At 50.7% G+C, this 15,446-nt stretch overlaps 5 protein-coding genes across 5 annotated transcripts; 2 read left to right on the forward strand and 3 right to left on the reverse strand.

The window, feature by feature from the left end:
- Positions 1-79: 79 nt before the first annotated feature.
- Positions 80-1,893, reverse strand: N7473_010671 (FAD-dependent oxidoreductase; the record flags this gene model as incomplete). Its single annotated transcript, XM_057156610.1, has 3 exons — positions 80-265; positions 322-1,579; positions 1,628-1,893. 3 exons carry the CDS (start codon positions 1,891-1,893, stop codon positions 80-82), a joined length of 1,710 nt encoding a protein of 569 aa, XP_057005265.1.
- Positions 1,894-2,766: 873 nt separating this feature from the next.
- On the reverse strand, positions 2,767-3,366 carry N7473_010672 (Xylulose 5-phosphate/Fructose 6-phosphate phosphoketolase; the record flags this gene model as incomplete). Its single annotated transcript, XM_057156611.1, has 1 exon — positions 2,767-3,366. The coding sequence occupies one exon, from the start codon at positions 3,364-3,366 to the stop codon at positions 2,767-2,769; it is 600 nt and encodes a 199-aa protein (XP_057005266.1).
- Positions 3,367-3,368: 2 nt separating this feature from the next.
- On the reverse strand, positions 3,369-5,473 carry N7473_010673 (phosphoketolase 1; the record flags this gene model as incomplete). The annotated part of the gene is made up of 2 exons (XM_057156612.1): positions 4,801-5,473; positions 3,369-4,739 (listed from the first exon to the last, which is right to left on the reverse strand). The coding sequence occupies exons 1-2, from the start codon at positions 5,269-5,271 to the stop codon at positions 3,369-3,371; spliced, it is 1,842 nt and encodes a 613-aa protein (XP_057005267.1). The 5' UTR covers positions 5,272-5,473.
- Positions 5,474-6,487: 1,014 nt separating this feature from the next.
- Positions 6,488-7,900, forward strand: N7473_010674 (putative zinc metallopeptidase; the record flags this gene model as incomplete). The annotated part of the gene is made up of 1 exon (XM_057156613.1): positions 6,488-7,900. The coding sequence occupies one exon, from the start codon at positions 6,488-6,490 to the stop codon at positions 7,898-7,900; it is 1,413 nt and encodes a 470-aa protein (XP_057005268.1).
- A 1,430-nt stretch (positions 7,901-9,330) lies between these two features.
- Positions 9,331-12,590, forward strand: kin1 (putative serine/threonine protein kinase Kin1; the record flags this gene model as incomplete). Its single annotated transcript, XM_057156614.1, has 3 exons — positions 9,331-9,855; positions 9,951-10,578; positions 10,645-12,590. 3 exons carry the CDS (start codon positions 9,331-9,333, stop codon positions 12,588-12,590), a joined length of 3,099 nt encoding a protein of 1,032 aa, XP_057005269.1.
- Between the last annotated feature and the right edge of the window lie 2,856 nt (positions 12,591-15,446).

The raw sequence follows: 15,446 nt of genomic DNA on the forward strand, positions 1-15,446 counted from the left end.
GCGGAACAACCATGCTAAGAGCCTAAGAGCCATTTGCTCCCAAGATGACATCGAAGGTACCCGGTATGGGTAATCTTGCTTAAAGTTCGTCGTGAGAAACCACTTGACACATACGCCCACTAGACGAGACTGTCCACTCATCCGAGCCAACAGCAGTAAGGCCGTAGAAGATATCGTGAGGGTCGTACTTAGCTTTGACTTCACGTAGAGCCTTGTAGTTTGTGCCATAGAACGCAGCCTTGAAGTCAGGCTGGCGGAAGTCGGCCTAGTAGATGTTGGTCAGTATATTATCTTTGAATGAAAGAAACAGTGATAACATACCTCGTTAAGGTACGCTCCCGAGTTGGGGGCCAATTTCATTAGACTTGGCACAAAGTCATTGGTCATCTTCTCCTGGGCTGCATGAGTATGCTTCGAATCATTCCATTCCCAGGCGGTACTCAAGACGACATGTGCAATAGCCTCGCACCAGGCAGGGAGGACAGCGTTAAAGACATCCCCGCTCACCTTTTTGGAGACGTTGATAGCCACAGTAGTGAAGACCCCGCCATTACCCACAACACTTCGAATTGATTCCGTTAGGCCATGGTTATTCTCGTGGATCAACGACCTGGGAATAAGCCAGCCGCCGTACTGAGCAATCGCGACCTCAACTAGCGGCATCTGGGCTTGGAACTGAGCCAGAGAGGAATCAAACTCCTCTGACTGGTACTTGTACTTGATCCCAAGCTTATCGAGTCCATCGCGAATCGGTTGGAATAGAGTCTCAAGCTTCTCAAGGGGCATGTCTGGTGCAGTCATTGGACCGATAGTAAAAGAAGTGTTGGTCAAAAAATTGAGGCTCATAACACCCTCGTCCACTATCGAGGGAAGGTGAGTATTGTATAGCTCTACAGCCTTGAAAAACGTATCCATAGAGATATTGGTAGCCGAGAACGTAAGGTTCAAGCCAGAGACAATGCCATCTGGATATACCTTCGAAGTCATCGACCAGACAATACCATAAGTTCCGCCTCCTCCACCGGCGAGTGCCCAGTAGAGATCGGTATTCTGTTCACGGTTGGCAACTAGAAATCTTCCAGTGCCGTCGATAACTTCCCACTCAAGGACTTGATCCGCGCCCAAGCCATACTTTGAAGATAGGGCAGAATGACCGCCACCTTGGCTGTATCCCCCGGCCAGACCAACGCTAGGGCACTCGCCTCCGACTACCCTGAGTCCTTCTTTATGAGCAGCTTGGTAGGCCTCCATGCCCTGAACACCAGCTCCAAGCTTAGCGGCCTTTCCCTTGTAATGTGTATCTTCCCAGTCCTCAAACTCAATATCCTTGAGATTATGCATCCATATAGCAAGAGCGCCCGCGCCGGTAGATTTTCCTAGGTAATCATGCCCGGTATTACGAACAATGAACCGGATGTTGTGCTGCTTCGCAAACTTCAGTGTCTCGGTAACATGTTCCAGCTTGGACACATTGACCGCAAACTGCACAAGATTCCCGATGGTGCAAGGCTCGGAACTAGGATAGAAGGGATCGCAGCTCCCGAAAAGGGGCGCCATTATCGAGCTTGAGGTTTTATAGCTGATTTTTTCAGTACTCGAAATGCGGGGGAGCGTGTCAGTTACTCACTGTCCATCTGGGAGAAGCCATTCATCTTGGATGGCTTTGCATTTGTCCTCGCTATAGTTCGGGGCATGGCATGGAGTGCCCATAGGCACAGTAGCCATCAGTCGACCATCGACTGACTGATTGAAAGCATCCCAGGTAGATGTCGATGGCCAGCAGTCATCGCCCGGGAAACATCGGCAAGAGGAGCTCTGAGAAGTTCCAACTGGGAGTATGATGGCCACGAGGCCCAAAAGGAACCCTCGCCTGGTAAAGTTTAAAATCAACATTGAGGACGGTTACTGGCTGTCCTGCAGTTCCCAAAGAATCTTAAGAAATTTCCCAGAACACGTATACTTGCGTTATTTCTCGAGCCTTTATGGGTCAGTCATGCCCCGCGTTCGCACTAGAAGATCAACTCCGCCCGTGCTTGAGGCTAATGCGAGCTGGCCCACTGGGGGCCGTATTGACCCATTTGTTTGATTTTAGGTACTGTGGGCGGCACCAACTGCCTTTAGTGAGATGAAGATCTCCTTGGCAGCCTTGTCGGACCACGGCTTCTGGAGACAATTGGTGGGTCGCATAAGCGCGTTTCGAAAAACAAGCCGAGAGAGCAAACATGTGGACGTTACCTACTAAGGTGAAAATTATCCGGCTGGTTGGTTGATCTATTTTATGGTTGTTCGACGGTTGCAATCATTAGGCATACTGTACTGGGAATCCTGGGAATCTAAGAGTATAAGTTTATTCAATTACTTTTGCACGGTATAAGACCATTTCGGTTATAGCTCTCGAGATTGAGAAGCAGACGATAGCCCGGCAGGGAGCCGAAGATAGCGATAAGGATTCGTAGGGCGCATAGCTATAGTATAGGCGGGGAATGAGAACTTCCAATAAGGCTGTAAGACTGTAAGAACTTCTTATACAGTAACATGATTTCATTTTACGGTATAAGAACTTCGTGCACGGCAACTTCTAGAGTGATGAGAACTTCTCACAGGGTCAGGCCGGCGACTATCTCTCTTACTATATGATTCCCTTGTTTCCAAGAATTAATTCATATTGCAAATCATGTACCGCAATCTGTCTCTATTAAAACATGTATTTCTTTCACTCAAACAGATACCTGGATTTCTCCAGGAAAATCATCAGCCACATTAAGCTTAAGCCTGCTTCGAGTAAGGCCAAGTCCAGTTGCGGATATGCTCAGGATCAACACCATTAGTAAACGCCTCCTTCTTCCCCTGAAGCTGGAACTTGGTGAACTTCTCACGCGCACTAGATCCAGTATTGCCGAGAGACTGGATCAAATCGATCGCATCAATGGCAAGACTGTATCGATCGGTTCCATTGCGCAGAGCAAGCTCGAAGGGAGTATCGATGTTACCCTTCTCTTTGTATCCGCGCACGTGCAGGTGGTGCTGTCCAGGGCGTTTGTAGGTCAATCGGTGGATCAACCACGGGTAGGAATGGAAGTTGAAGAGGATGGGCTTGTTGTCGGTGAAGATGGCTCTCCATTGCTGGTCGGGCATGCCGTGGGGGTGCTGGGTGTCGGAGATCAACCGGAAGAGATCCACGACATTCACAAACCGGACCTTAAGGGTGGGCAAGTGCTCGCGGAGAAGAGCGGTGGCAGCCAAGGCTTCATGGGTGGAGACATCACCGCAAGATGCTATGACGATATCGGGCTCTTGGCCCTGGTCGTTACTAGCCCAGTCCCAGATTCCAAGTCCCTTGGTGCAGTGCTCGACCGCATCCTCCATGCTCAGGAACTGAATGTGCTCCTGCTTGTCGGCCACGACAACGTTAACATAATTGACACTGCGCAGGCAGTGGTCCATGACGGAAAGGAGGGTGTTGCCGTCTGGGGGAGATAGATGCGAACGACCTCAGGAGACTTGTTCGCGACGACATCCAGGAAGCCGGGATCTTGGTGGGTGAAACCATTGTGGTCCTGGCGCCAGACAGTTGCCGTGATCAAGATGTTCAGCGAAGCGACCTTGGCTCTCCACTCAACCTCGAGACACTTCTCAATCCACTTGCAATGTTGGTTGACCATGGAGTCAATGACGTGCACGAAAGGCTCGTAGCTGTTGATGAGACCATGGCGTCCGGAAAGAATATAGCCCTCAAGCCATCCTTCGCAAGTATGCTCGCTGAGAATTTCCATCACACGACCCGAAGGGGAAAGATTGCCGCCATCCTTATCCTCCTCAAAATAGTCGGCCATCCAGACCTTCTTGCCTGCCTTGTAAACCTCAGCAAGCTTGTTGGACTCAGTCTCATCAGGACCGAAGAGTCGGAAGTTCGTCATATTCTTGCTGACGACGTCACGGAGAAAATTGGCCATGTTTGCCATGCCGCCCTTGATGGTCTTGCCAGGAACGATATCCTGGAGAGCATACTTGGTGAAGTCGTTCAAGTTCAGAGGCTTGCGTAGGACACCACCATTGCCGACTGGGTTGGCGGACATGCGCGAGTTGCCAGCAGGTGCAAGAGCACGCAGCTCGGGAATCAGTTTGCCGTTGGCATCAAACAGCTCCTCTGGCTTGTAGCCCTTCATCCAAGACTCCAGAACCTTGAGGTGATCGGGGTTGGTGAGAACATCGGTGATTGGAATCTGGTGAGCTCGCCAAAAGCCCTCGAGTAGCTTTCCATCGATTTCCCTAGGGGCGGTCCATCCCTTGGGAGTACGCAGGACAATCATCGGCCAGCGTGGGCGGAATGGCTTGTTCGATGAGCGAGCTTGCTGCTGGTACTCTCTGATTTCCTTGACGCACTGTTCCATGGTGACTGCCATAGCCTGGTGCATACTCTGCAAGTCGCTTCCTTCCACAAAGTATGGCTTCCAACCGTAGCCAATAAACAGGGAGGTCAGTTCTTCGTGGCTGATTCGGGCCAGGATAGTGGGGTTGTTGATCTTGTATCCATTGAGATGCAGGACAGGCAGAACAGCGCCGTCAGTGATTGGGTTCAGGAACTTGGTACTGTGCCAGCTGGTCGCAAGTGGGCCTGTCTCGGATTCTCCATCGCCAACCATTGTCAGTGTGATGAGGTTGGGGTTGTCGAAGACGGTTCCGAAGGCGTGGGAGATAGAATATCCCAATTCACCACCTTCGTGGATACTTCCAGGAGTCTGAACAAACAATCTTTGTTAGCATCTCTTCAGTCAGCGTAGAAGTGGAAATCTGTCATACCTCGGGTGTCGCGTGCGAACCAATACCTCCCGGGAAGCTAAACTGTTTGAAGAACTTCTGCATACCCTCTGCATCTTCAGTCTTGTCGGGATAAACCTCCGAGTAGACACCCTCCAGGTATGACTGCGAGAGAATTCCAGGAGCGCCATGGCCGGGGCCTGAAACGAAGAGAGCATCCAGATCATACTTCTTGATGAGGCGGTTCATATGAATCCAGGTGAAAGACTGGCCAGCGTCCGAACCCCAGTGACCGAGGAGACGTTGCTTCAAGTGTTCACGCTTGAGCGGCTCTTGAAGCAGAGGGTTGTCGCGAAGATACAACATGCCGAGGCAGAGGTAGAGACTTGCCCGGAAGTAGGAGTTCATCTTGCGAACCTCCTCCGAGGTGAGGCATTCACCTTGGATGGTCGAGCGAGCTTCTCCATAGGCGGAGATGCTCTTGCCCTCATTTGAATTTGAGAGCAAACCCATGGTGGATGATGTGGATTATGTGTGAGTAAACCCCAGCTCGCAGAGTTGGGTAGAAGAGAGTTTGGTAGAATCTAAGTCGGAGGAAATGTGGTTGTGGTGAGGTTGAGGGGTTGTTACTGCTGATGCAGCTTGGATGCAGGGCAATTTAAAGAGGAAGGCGCCCACTGAGTGTTTGCGACAATTACGCTTGACTGAGATAAACCCTTCAGAAGGGCGTCTCCAGAATGGCAGCTTTTATGAAAGGAAGCAAATAAATTGTGGAGTGGCCTGATCCCTGTTATGGGACGCGGCGGTTGCATTTGGCAACGGGGTGAGCAGTCAATGACGTGTAGTTCAGTAGATAACACCACTCCTTGTGCAATGGAGCCATGTGCATGCGCCCATCGCCATGAATCATGACATAGAATAGTAAGCAAGATGGACTCATGGATATTATCCATACCGTGATTCTATTCGAAAACGCGATCGGGTCAATTATCCGGTTCCTAGTCGACGTTCTTACTTTCTTGTTTCCGCTCCGAGCATCTCCGCCGTCATCCGAATAGCCTCAGCCACCAGGATAATGTGTTTTAGACCATGCCATTATCAGAAATTAGATTAAGTTTTATTAGGAGTACAATCATACACTAGTGGATTGGGCAATAGATGCAATCTGCAAGATCGCTTTATACCGACTCGGGGTGTCGGCTTGAATCCTGCGAGTCGCCTCTTTGGTATTTATTGTATGACATGGGACCACCAGGGCCTAGAGCCGGTTTCATGCACCCCGCTTATTATTTCCTCCAGTCGCATAGGTATAACTTACCACGCGGTGCGGTTTAGTTGAATTTGTCTATCTTCTCATAGCATATCTTCCGTAGCCATATCATTGTAGCCTCGTTGCGGCCCCCGCTAACAGAAGTACTGACCTTCTAACGAGTATAGCCATAAGCCGTGGTGGCTTGGAACCAGAGGTATACCGTACACGTGCGATTAATATCCCATTCCCGTGTAGTTAGGTAGTCAATGGCCTTCCAAATTCAGCCTTCAAGGTCATCAACTATCTTATATCGAAGTAGCTTTCTGTCAATCATGAAGATCGTCAAGGTCCCACACTATGGGAAAAGGTTGTCCGCGGGAAGCCATCCGAGTGGAGAACCATCCGCAATGACATTGCCAAATCCAACCGACCCTTTAGACATAGACAAGTCACAACCAACTTTCGCCTACTGAATAAATGCCGCCACCAACGCTGAGCAGTAAGCTCACATCAATCCAAGGCATACGCTTAGCGGGATCCGCGTCGGCCTGGAACATCGACATCCACTATCCAGCCGATTCCCCGCGCGGCATCATCCAGTCTATCACCCCGCACGAAGCGACAACCCCTGGAGATGACTCGGTTCCCACGCCACTGGTTCTACCAGCCTTGACACATCCGCATATTCATCTGGATAAAGCATTCGTCCATAGTGCCTCGCAGTACGCACATCTTCTGCCGTCTACGGGTACCTTCCAGGAGGCTTTATCTTTCACCACGGAGGCGAAACAGCAATTCACCGTGCCTGATGTACTCCAAAGAGGGGAGTGGCTGCTAGCCGAGTCTGTCTCGGCCGGAGTCACGGCGATGAGAGCATTCGTCGAGGTTGACCATACCGTGAAACTAGTCTGCTTAGAAGCAGCCACCAAACTCCAAGATCAATGGAAAGATGCCTGTGAGATACAGATTGTCTGCTTTGCGCAAGATCCTATCTTCTCTACCCAACACGGCGAGGAAAATATGGAATTGCTAGAGCAGGCGCTCGCGCGATACCCGCAGATCGACGTGATAGGAACAACCCCCTATGTGGAATCAACTATCGAAGCCGCTAAACGAAACATCGACTGGGCCGTCGATCGTGCCCTAGAGCTAAATAAACACCTTGATTTCCACCTTGACTATAATCTCGACTCGGGCAAGGAAGCTCTAGTATGGTACGTGTTACAGAGTCTCCAACACCGAGGCTGGACCTCATCCTCCACGACGAAACGCGTGATGCTAGGGCATTGTACTCGACACACACTTTTCACCGACGAAGAGTGGTGTAGAATCTCCCACATCATTCACGAAAATGATCTCCCCGTCAGCTTCGTCGGATTACCCACCAGCGACCTCTACATGGCCGCATCGCCCGATCAAAAAACCTCACACGACCGGCCTAGAGGCACCCTACGAGTCCCCGAGATGATTCGCAAACATGACCTCGACGCCGTGATGGGCGTTAACAATGTCGGTAATGCGTTCACGCCGTGGGGTCCGCCGGATCCATTGTTTCTGGCTTGCCTAGGCGTAGGCATTTATCAAGCCGGGACGCAGGATGATGCGAGACTATTGTATGAGTGTGTGTCTACTCGGGCTCGAGCGGCGATTGGACTCTCGTCGTCGCGTTCGAGTATCGGATTGAAAGAGGGCGATTCTCCTGATTTCCTGCTGTTTCATCGTCAGGATCTTACTGGGTGTCGCGTGGCTCGTCCATGTGGTACCGTCGCTGAGGTTGTATGGGATCCTCCCGCAACGGTGAATCGAGACGTCGTGGTCGGCGGCCAGCTTAAGCGCTCTGGTTTTCCCTGCTCGCGGGGTGATTTGGTCTATAAGTTCTCGAACGAGTAGTCTCCTGTCAGTCCTAGGCCGCGACCGGGCGATGTGATATTTTCGCGATATAAAAGCGTAAATTGATCTGCTAGAGGGATGTCTCGTATCGTCGTACGTTAATAGTCCTTCGGTACGAGAGGGAGGATATTCTCATGAGTCATGGCTATCACATCATATAGTCTTAGCCTCTTGTTTTCGAGAGTTCAGTCTACTGAACATCTTTATATCAGAGTCTAAGAATCTAAGATTAAGCATCGGTTAGCACTATTTATAGTTACAGTCACGTGACCCTGACATGGCGGAGGCGGATCGTTTCTTTTGTCGTGGCTGGGCCGCTCGGGATGATCCACAATCATTCATATTTGAGTCGGTCTCAAGAGGAAAGATGAATGTAATCATGTCTGAATATTCCGGAGAAATTGAGTAGAGCAAAATAATGAAGCTAGGATCTTTATATAGCGAAGTTCATCCAAGGTACAATTACTATAGAGAGCCAGAGTTTTTATAGGTGCAAGAAGTAAGGAGGTATTCCCCCCACCATCCGGTGCCTGGAACATGGTGGATACGGGCGAGGATAGATTATGTCATGGGCGTTCCTCTCGAGTCCCATCGAGGTTTAGCAGAGAGAATTAGGTTCCAGTCACCTTGTAGGAACCGAGGAAAGGACCTGGGGAAAACAGACGCTGAAACTTAACTGACCGAGTCGGGACTCAAGATTCGAGACCATATCACATTGGTCGCTAGAAAATGACCTATAGCCTGTGACCTATATAATGTAAGGGTAAAAGGTTAGAGCATATCGCCTATAGGCTATATCTGAGATCAGAGAAAGGGGGACTCATCTTAGAAACTCGGGTATCACAGGCTGAGATCAGAAGATATGAGACGAGAGTCGAGAGTCAGTCCTAGGAGTATCTTGTTAACAGTAGAGGACTACTATGGTAGAAGTGGCAGTGAGAACTCGGTCAAGGGGAAATAAATACATAATATCCCCCTCCTTTGTCTCTGGCTCGGGCAGTGGCTCGGGCACATATACTGGACACAGTGGACAGGCAGAGATGTTGGCAGGTGCTGGGGGCCGGTGCTCGTGAAGTTGTCGACTTGTTAGTTCGGCCGTGCGGGTTGTTAGTGTTGGCTAGTCCCGCCCCCCCATCGCAACTTGCGTCTTGTCTTTCATCTCTCTCCATCCTGCTCATCTCATCCACCACTCCCATTTCTCTTCCTCCTCTCCTTGGCCCGTTGCATCTTTTGCCTCGCATTTGCATTACTCATCCATCTTCCCCTCCCTTTTGAGAGTGAGCCCGTGGGGCCCGATCCCTCGCGGTCCCAGTGGCCCTCCCAAGTACCTACCGTGTCGTCAGCAGCAGCGCTCCTCTCCCCGCTCGCTCATTACACTCCATCCACCCCCATTCTGACCTTGTTTCCAACCAGCGACCGGAGTTGCCACAATGTCGTCAGCTCCCAGGCGCACTGTGTCGACCACTTCAAGGCCCTCGCGACCCGCCGCTCAATCGGAACTCCCGCATCGCACGAGAAGCGTGGCAGTCCGATCGTCCAACTCCTCCCAGCCCCCTCCACAGACTCACTATGCGCATTCGAAAACCCCCTCTCATGATAATCGTCCGCCGTCCAATTATGCCGCTCTGGACAGCATAGCCCGCCAGGAGGCCGAGGCCAAATCTCGCCGCGACCGTGATGCCTCCGCTGAGCGTCCGGCCACTGCACGGACCGAGTCTACCCGGAGGCACCACCAAAGAACCTCCTCTATGCAGCCGCGTGAGACTGAGCTGGCGCCAGCAGATACGGTGCAAGCGCCTGCGAGTGGAAGTAATGGACAGTCCGCCGCGCCCACTCAGCCCAAGCGGCGAACCACAATTACCACCCCCACGGGGAATTGGGCGTTGGGAAAGACCATTGGTGCGGGCAGTATGGGTAAAGTGAAGCTGGCGAAGAACATTGAAACCGGCGAACAGGTCATTATCTCCCTTCTCTTATGCCTTTTTTTGCTCCTCTTTTCCAGCGCTTGAGTATCGCGCGGCTCGCTAACTGATCCATCTTTATATCACAGGTCGCTGTCAAGATCGTTCCTCGTTTGTCGACCGAAGAGCACAAGTCATCGCGCGAAACAGAGCGAGCCGATCGGTCAAAGGAGATTCGGACCGCCAGAGAAGCTGCCATTGTGTCGCTTGTGAACCACCCATACATCTGTGGCATGAGGGATGTGGTCCGGACCACGTATCACTGGTACATGCTTTTCGAATATGTGAACGGTGGTCAAATGCTGGACTACATCATCTCCCACGGAAAATTGAAGGAGAAGCAGGCGCGCAAGTTCGCCCGACAAATCGCCAGCGCGTTGGATTATTGCCATCGCAACAGCATTGTCCACCGCGATTTGAAGATCGAGAACATTCTCATCAGCAAGACCGGCGATATCAAAATCATCGATTTCGGTCTTAGCAACCTCTTTTCGCCTCGAAGCCTTCTCAAAACATTCTGTGGAAGTCTTTACTTTGCGGCCCCGGAGTTGCTCCAAGCAAGACAGTACACCGGGCCAGAGGTGGATGTGTGGAGTTTCGGCATTGTCCTGTATGTGTTGGTCTGCGGAAAGGTGCCATTCGACGATCAGAGCATGCCTCAGCTTCATGCGAAGATCAAGAAGGGTGTCGTGGAATATCCTCCTGGCCTTACAACTGGTATGTGTCATTTTCTTCCAACTTCTTGCGACTTCATTTAGCTAACTAGCATCTTTACAACAACAGAATGTCGTCACATTATTTCCCGCATGCTTGTCACAGACCCGAAGCAGCGTGCCAGCTTAGCCGAAATCATGGCCCATCCCTGGATGAACAAGGGCTTCAACGCTCCACCGGAGAACTACCTTCCCGTTCGCGAACCTCTGCAACTTCCATTGGATCAGGAGGTGATTGAGAAAATGACTGGTTTCGATTTCGGTCCCCCAGACTACATCACAGCCCAGTTGACGAAGACGCTGGAGTCCGAGGAGTACCAACATGCGTTGCGCCTCAACTTCCGCGAACAGCCCATCTCCAACCAGGCAGAGAAGAAGCGTGGTGTGTTCGACTTCTATAAGCGACGCAACTCTGCCGCAAGCCGGGACACCTTGTCTGCTCCTTCAGCTGAGGCTATTCAGTTGGGCAATGACCCGTTGAACGCTTATAGCCCCTTGATTTCTGTTTACCATCTTGTGAAGGAGAAACTCGATCGTGAACGTGCCGAAGCCCGGCCTGGGGCTCTTGGCCTCCGTCAAACCCCTGGTGATGTACAAGTTCCCGAGCTGACACCTCCGGAAGCTGCTCACACAAATCAGTACCAGTTGCCGGGAGAGAGGGACACCGGTCGTCGTTCTCGCCCTCGTGCCAGAACTCATGGCGAGGACGACGTGACAGAGACACTGAAGAGCCACCACGCTGCTTCCCCATCTGCTCATGCGGTCCCAATTACATCTCAGCTCGATACTCCTTCCAAGAAGGAAAGTACCGCTGCTGGTATTCTCCGGCGCTTCAGTACTCGCCGAGCCAAAGACCGCAGTCGCGATGTCGAAAGGGAACGTGTCAGCACCCCCAACACCCCGACTCTCAATGTCCAGCCCCCTGCCGATTCAGCCTCGCCTATGCATCGTGGCTTCAGTGTGCGGCGCACCCGACGGGCCGAGCCGTCACCGGGCCCTATCCCCCACGGTGGTAGTCAACCCCAGCAAGATCTGCTGACTGCCCCAAGTTCTGGTGAGCAGTCTTCGCAGTCCAACAAGTTCCTTGGCCGGTCTACCAGTGTCAACTCTGCCGATTATCGGTCTCGACGGGCTGCTAGGAGGACAGATGCCGATACCTTGGATGTCGACCGCCAGCCTCCTTCGACGAGTGGCTCGGATCAGCTTGGACCTGAGAGCCAGCGCGACCAACTGGGTGTCAAGAATGGTGGACGCACACATACGGCACGAACCATGTCGCTTGGTCATGCCCGTCGTGAAAGCATCCAGGCACGTCGGGCTCGACGTGAAGCTACTCGAGAGGCCAACGTGCCAGAGGAGACCGATGCGGATATCTCTGGCGCAGGGACTGCTTTGGAAAGCGCCAATGAAGGAGAGGACTTGTCAAAGCCCGTCTTTCTCAAGGGCCTCTTCAGTGTCTCGACCACCAGCAGCAAACCCCTGTCTGTCATTCGGGCGGATATTATTCGCGTGCTGAAGCAACTGGCTGTGGACTACGAAGAGATCAAGGGCGGTTTCCGCTGCCGACACGCCCCAAGCATCGACCTCGAAAAGGTGGTCGATATCAGCCCACCCAGCCCTGACCGCCAGGGCCAAGTATCCCACCGTCGCCGAATCAGCTTTGGAGGACTTCTCGGGCACGACGATAGCCGAGATGACAGCCGTCCTTCACACTCCAAGTTGCAACGCCGTACCCAAGGCCCACCCGACCGCAGCTTCACCACCAACTCTGATGCTTCGGAGGAGTATGTTGCACGAGAACCACCAACCAGTACTGCTGTTGGCGAGCGGGTGGTCGGTGAGACCACCACACGAGTGCAGAGCGACACTGGTGAGAACTTGATTTTGCGGTTTGAGATTCTCATTGTCAAGGTTCCTCTCTTCTCTCTTCATGGCATTCAGTTCAAGAAGGTTTCCGGCGGTATGTGGCAGTACCGCGAGATGGCGAAAAAGATTCTCGATGCTTTGCGGCTGTGATTTGGGGGAGTGGTCTTCACCAATGCCGATATGCATCAATCAACGCGAACTTACAAGACGAACATAGAGTACCCTATTTGGGAATGACCCCGTTATGTCTTCTTTATTTCTCCTTTTACCCGTGATTTTGCATTGACTTTTCCGGTACATTCATCAACGACGTATTGCACGAGCATCCTATCATATCTATGTTACCTTGCATACATCATTCATGTCCCCCCCCCCTTATTTGTTCCAATCCTATTTTCCTCATCTATTAGCCCCATCGTTTCCGGTCTGCAATATGCATCTTCCTCTATCACGCAGCACGCCCCGTCTGTTTAGCATGTATTGTTGGACTAGATAAGCTCCCCCTCTTCTGTTCGGTCTTATGATGTACCTTAGAGTCAAGCGAAGATGCCTTTAGGCGTTGTGGATGGCAGTATCTTCCCTTTTATTTTCTTATGTCATATTTATTTAGGTCTTTAAGGCTGGTTTTCATTTCTATGCTATCGATTATCGAGGACTGGAATGGCGTCGTGTGGTTTTCGTGTCGATATTTGGTAAGAGGTTTATATTGTTTATGCGTGTTACGACACATGCCTGGGTCACATGTTCATACACTTAGGCCAAAAAGTCCACTCTATCCGCGATCAGCGGATATGACCCAGGAGCCAATATATAGTAGCGCACTGTTATATTGTAATATCGTAACAATGCGGGAAATACGATATTTTTCACAAGGGCGTATCGTGGGCGTATGGGTGTTCCGTGGTTGTGTGTTCGATGGTTGAACCTTTGATAATGGTGAAGGATTCTGCCGGTCAAATAGGAGTCTGCTATCCATCATCCTGCGCTAGCTTTATGTGATTATTTTGTAAATTATAACCTAGTGAATATGAGTCGACTCATATCAAACGTAAGTATCATCGGTCGGATAAATAACTGTCGACATAAGTGGGTGCATAAGCCCATGAGAGCTATCGAACTTGACAGAATGCGACGGAACGTCCACGTGACGACGATCTTCAACGATTGACATCAACAGATTGCACACATGACGAAAGAGCTTCAACACTCTATTTCTTCTGATTTCTATGAGATTCTAGTCTGACGTATTGCCTTGATTTCATGAAGTTATAAATATTGCCTGTTTTCCATAGCTAGTTGAATCAAGTTTAATGATTGTGATGAAGTTGGAGCATTCTTCTATCATAAGTTAACTTCCGATTCTGAGCCGAATCGTACGACCTGACCTGACCTATACGATTCTTCGCCAATCGTATACTGATTTGACCAATCGTGCACACTCGCTTGCTTGTGCACGCCGAAGGATTTATGCTGACCCCGTAAATCCGACAGTTATGAGCCCGATCGCTGCAGCCTGTTGCTAAAGCTTTCGGATTCACTCTTCTCTGATCTTTCGACTACTTTCGCCTTATCTATCTCTTACTTTCGTCTCACCTGTCTATCACTTTCGCTTTATAAGTGATAGATTCGACCAATATTCAAGCCACCTGGCTTAACTACCCTTTGAAGTGCCACGCGCACTGGATCCCTTGGTATACTGCTGTGCAAGACTATGCACTATCGAATGGTGTGTGGAAATACACCAATCCTAACGAACAGCCTGCTACACCTCCGCAGGAGCCGATAAAGCCACAGATATCTGATGTGGTTAAACGACCATCGAATACGTTCACTTCAGACGAACAACCTACGCGCCTGATTGATCTTACACCTGATCAGCTATCAATCTACAAGATTCTGCTAAGCGAGTATAAGTCGTCGAAATCAGACTACCTTCGCTATATACGCGCAATCGAATTGCTAAAGCAAGGCATTCGCTCATCACTTACGCCTGAGGGAAGGCAAATCGTCAACGGCCTATCCCTACGTGAAGCCATCATAAAGCTTCGTGCTACGTTCGCTCTATCAAGCCAATCGAAGAACCGCCAAATCCTACGCGATTAGGATACATTGAAGCGCCAAACGCCGCCTACCAAGCCTTCCAACCTAGCCATATAGTGCCAGAAATAGGTGATTTGCCAAGCCGACGGCGAACAGGCCAATATTGCCCAGTTCCAAGATCCCTTATCACCAATTTATGACTTCCTAGAGGCTATTCAACCTTGCGATCAAAGCTTCTACACGTTCTAGCATAACACTATCCTTCAGGGGATAAAGCAGCCTACTTTGACAGAGCTAGTCAATCAATTTATCGACCAATATCGATCAGCCCCGCTGTCTACTAGCGGAAGCAAACGGCAGATTGCTCACACGACCTATCAGGGCCGAAATCCTGATGACGACGATGATAGTAACGAAAAGCCACCGAAACCACGCCGAAAGGGCACCTGCCCTTGCCAGGGTCCACCTAATGACGGCAACCACGATTTCAACAGATGCCCATACATCAATCCACGCGCTAGGCCTAAGGGCTGGCAGCCAGACGAAGAAATTCAACAGACCTTCCAAAGGATTTGCGAATCATCACCTGCATTTAAGACTGCGTACGACCTTGCGGTCAAAAGACACCAAAAGCCAGCTAAATCGGGCAACCAGAAGCATACACACAAGCGCGAGCTAGAGCAAGCTCCACCAGATGAAGAAACGACGACTAGGGATGCTTTCTCTGCCTATATCCCGAAACAGCAAGCTGAAGACCTCTTCCGAGCCGATGATGGGAAAGCCATGAGCACGATTTGGATCCCAGCTAAGAAAAATGACACCTGGTGCTATGATACTGGAGCATCTATCTATGTCACGAACAACAGAGATCTACTATCAAACTATAGGCCAGTCGTTTCCTCCGTCATAGTAGGAAATACTGAGACCACTATCCTCGGATATGGAGAGCTTATCTTGAAGCCAACA

The sequence above is a fragment of the Penicillium subrubescens genome, assembly GCF_028828155.1.
Source record: "Penicillium subrubescens strain IBT 31985 chromosome Unknown utg000007l_segment0_segment0, whole genome shotgun sequence".
Taxonomy (NCBI): Eukaryota; Fungi; Ascomycota; class Eurotiomycetes; order Eurotiales; family Aspergillaceae; genus Penicillium; species Penicillium subrubescens.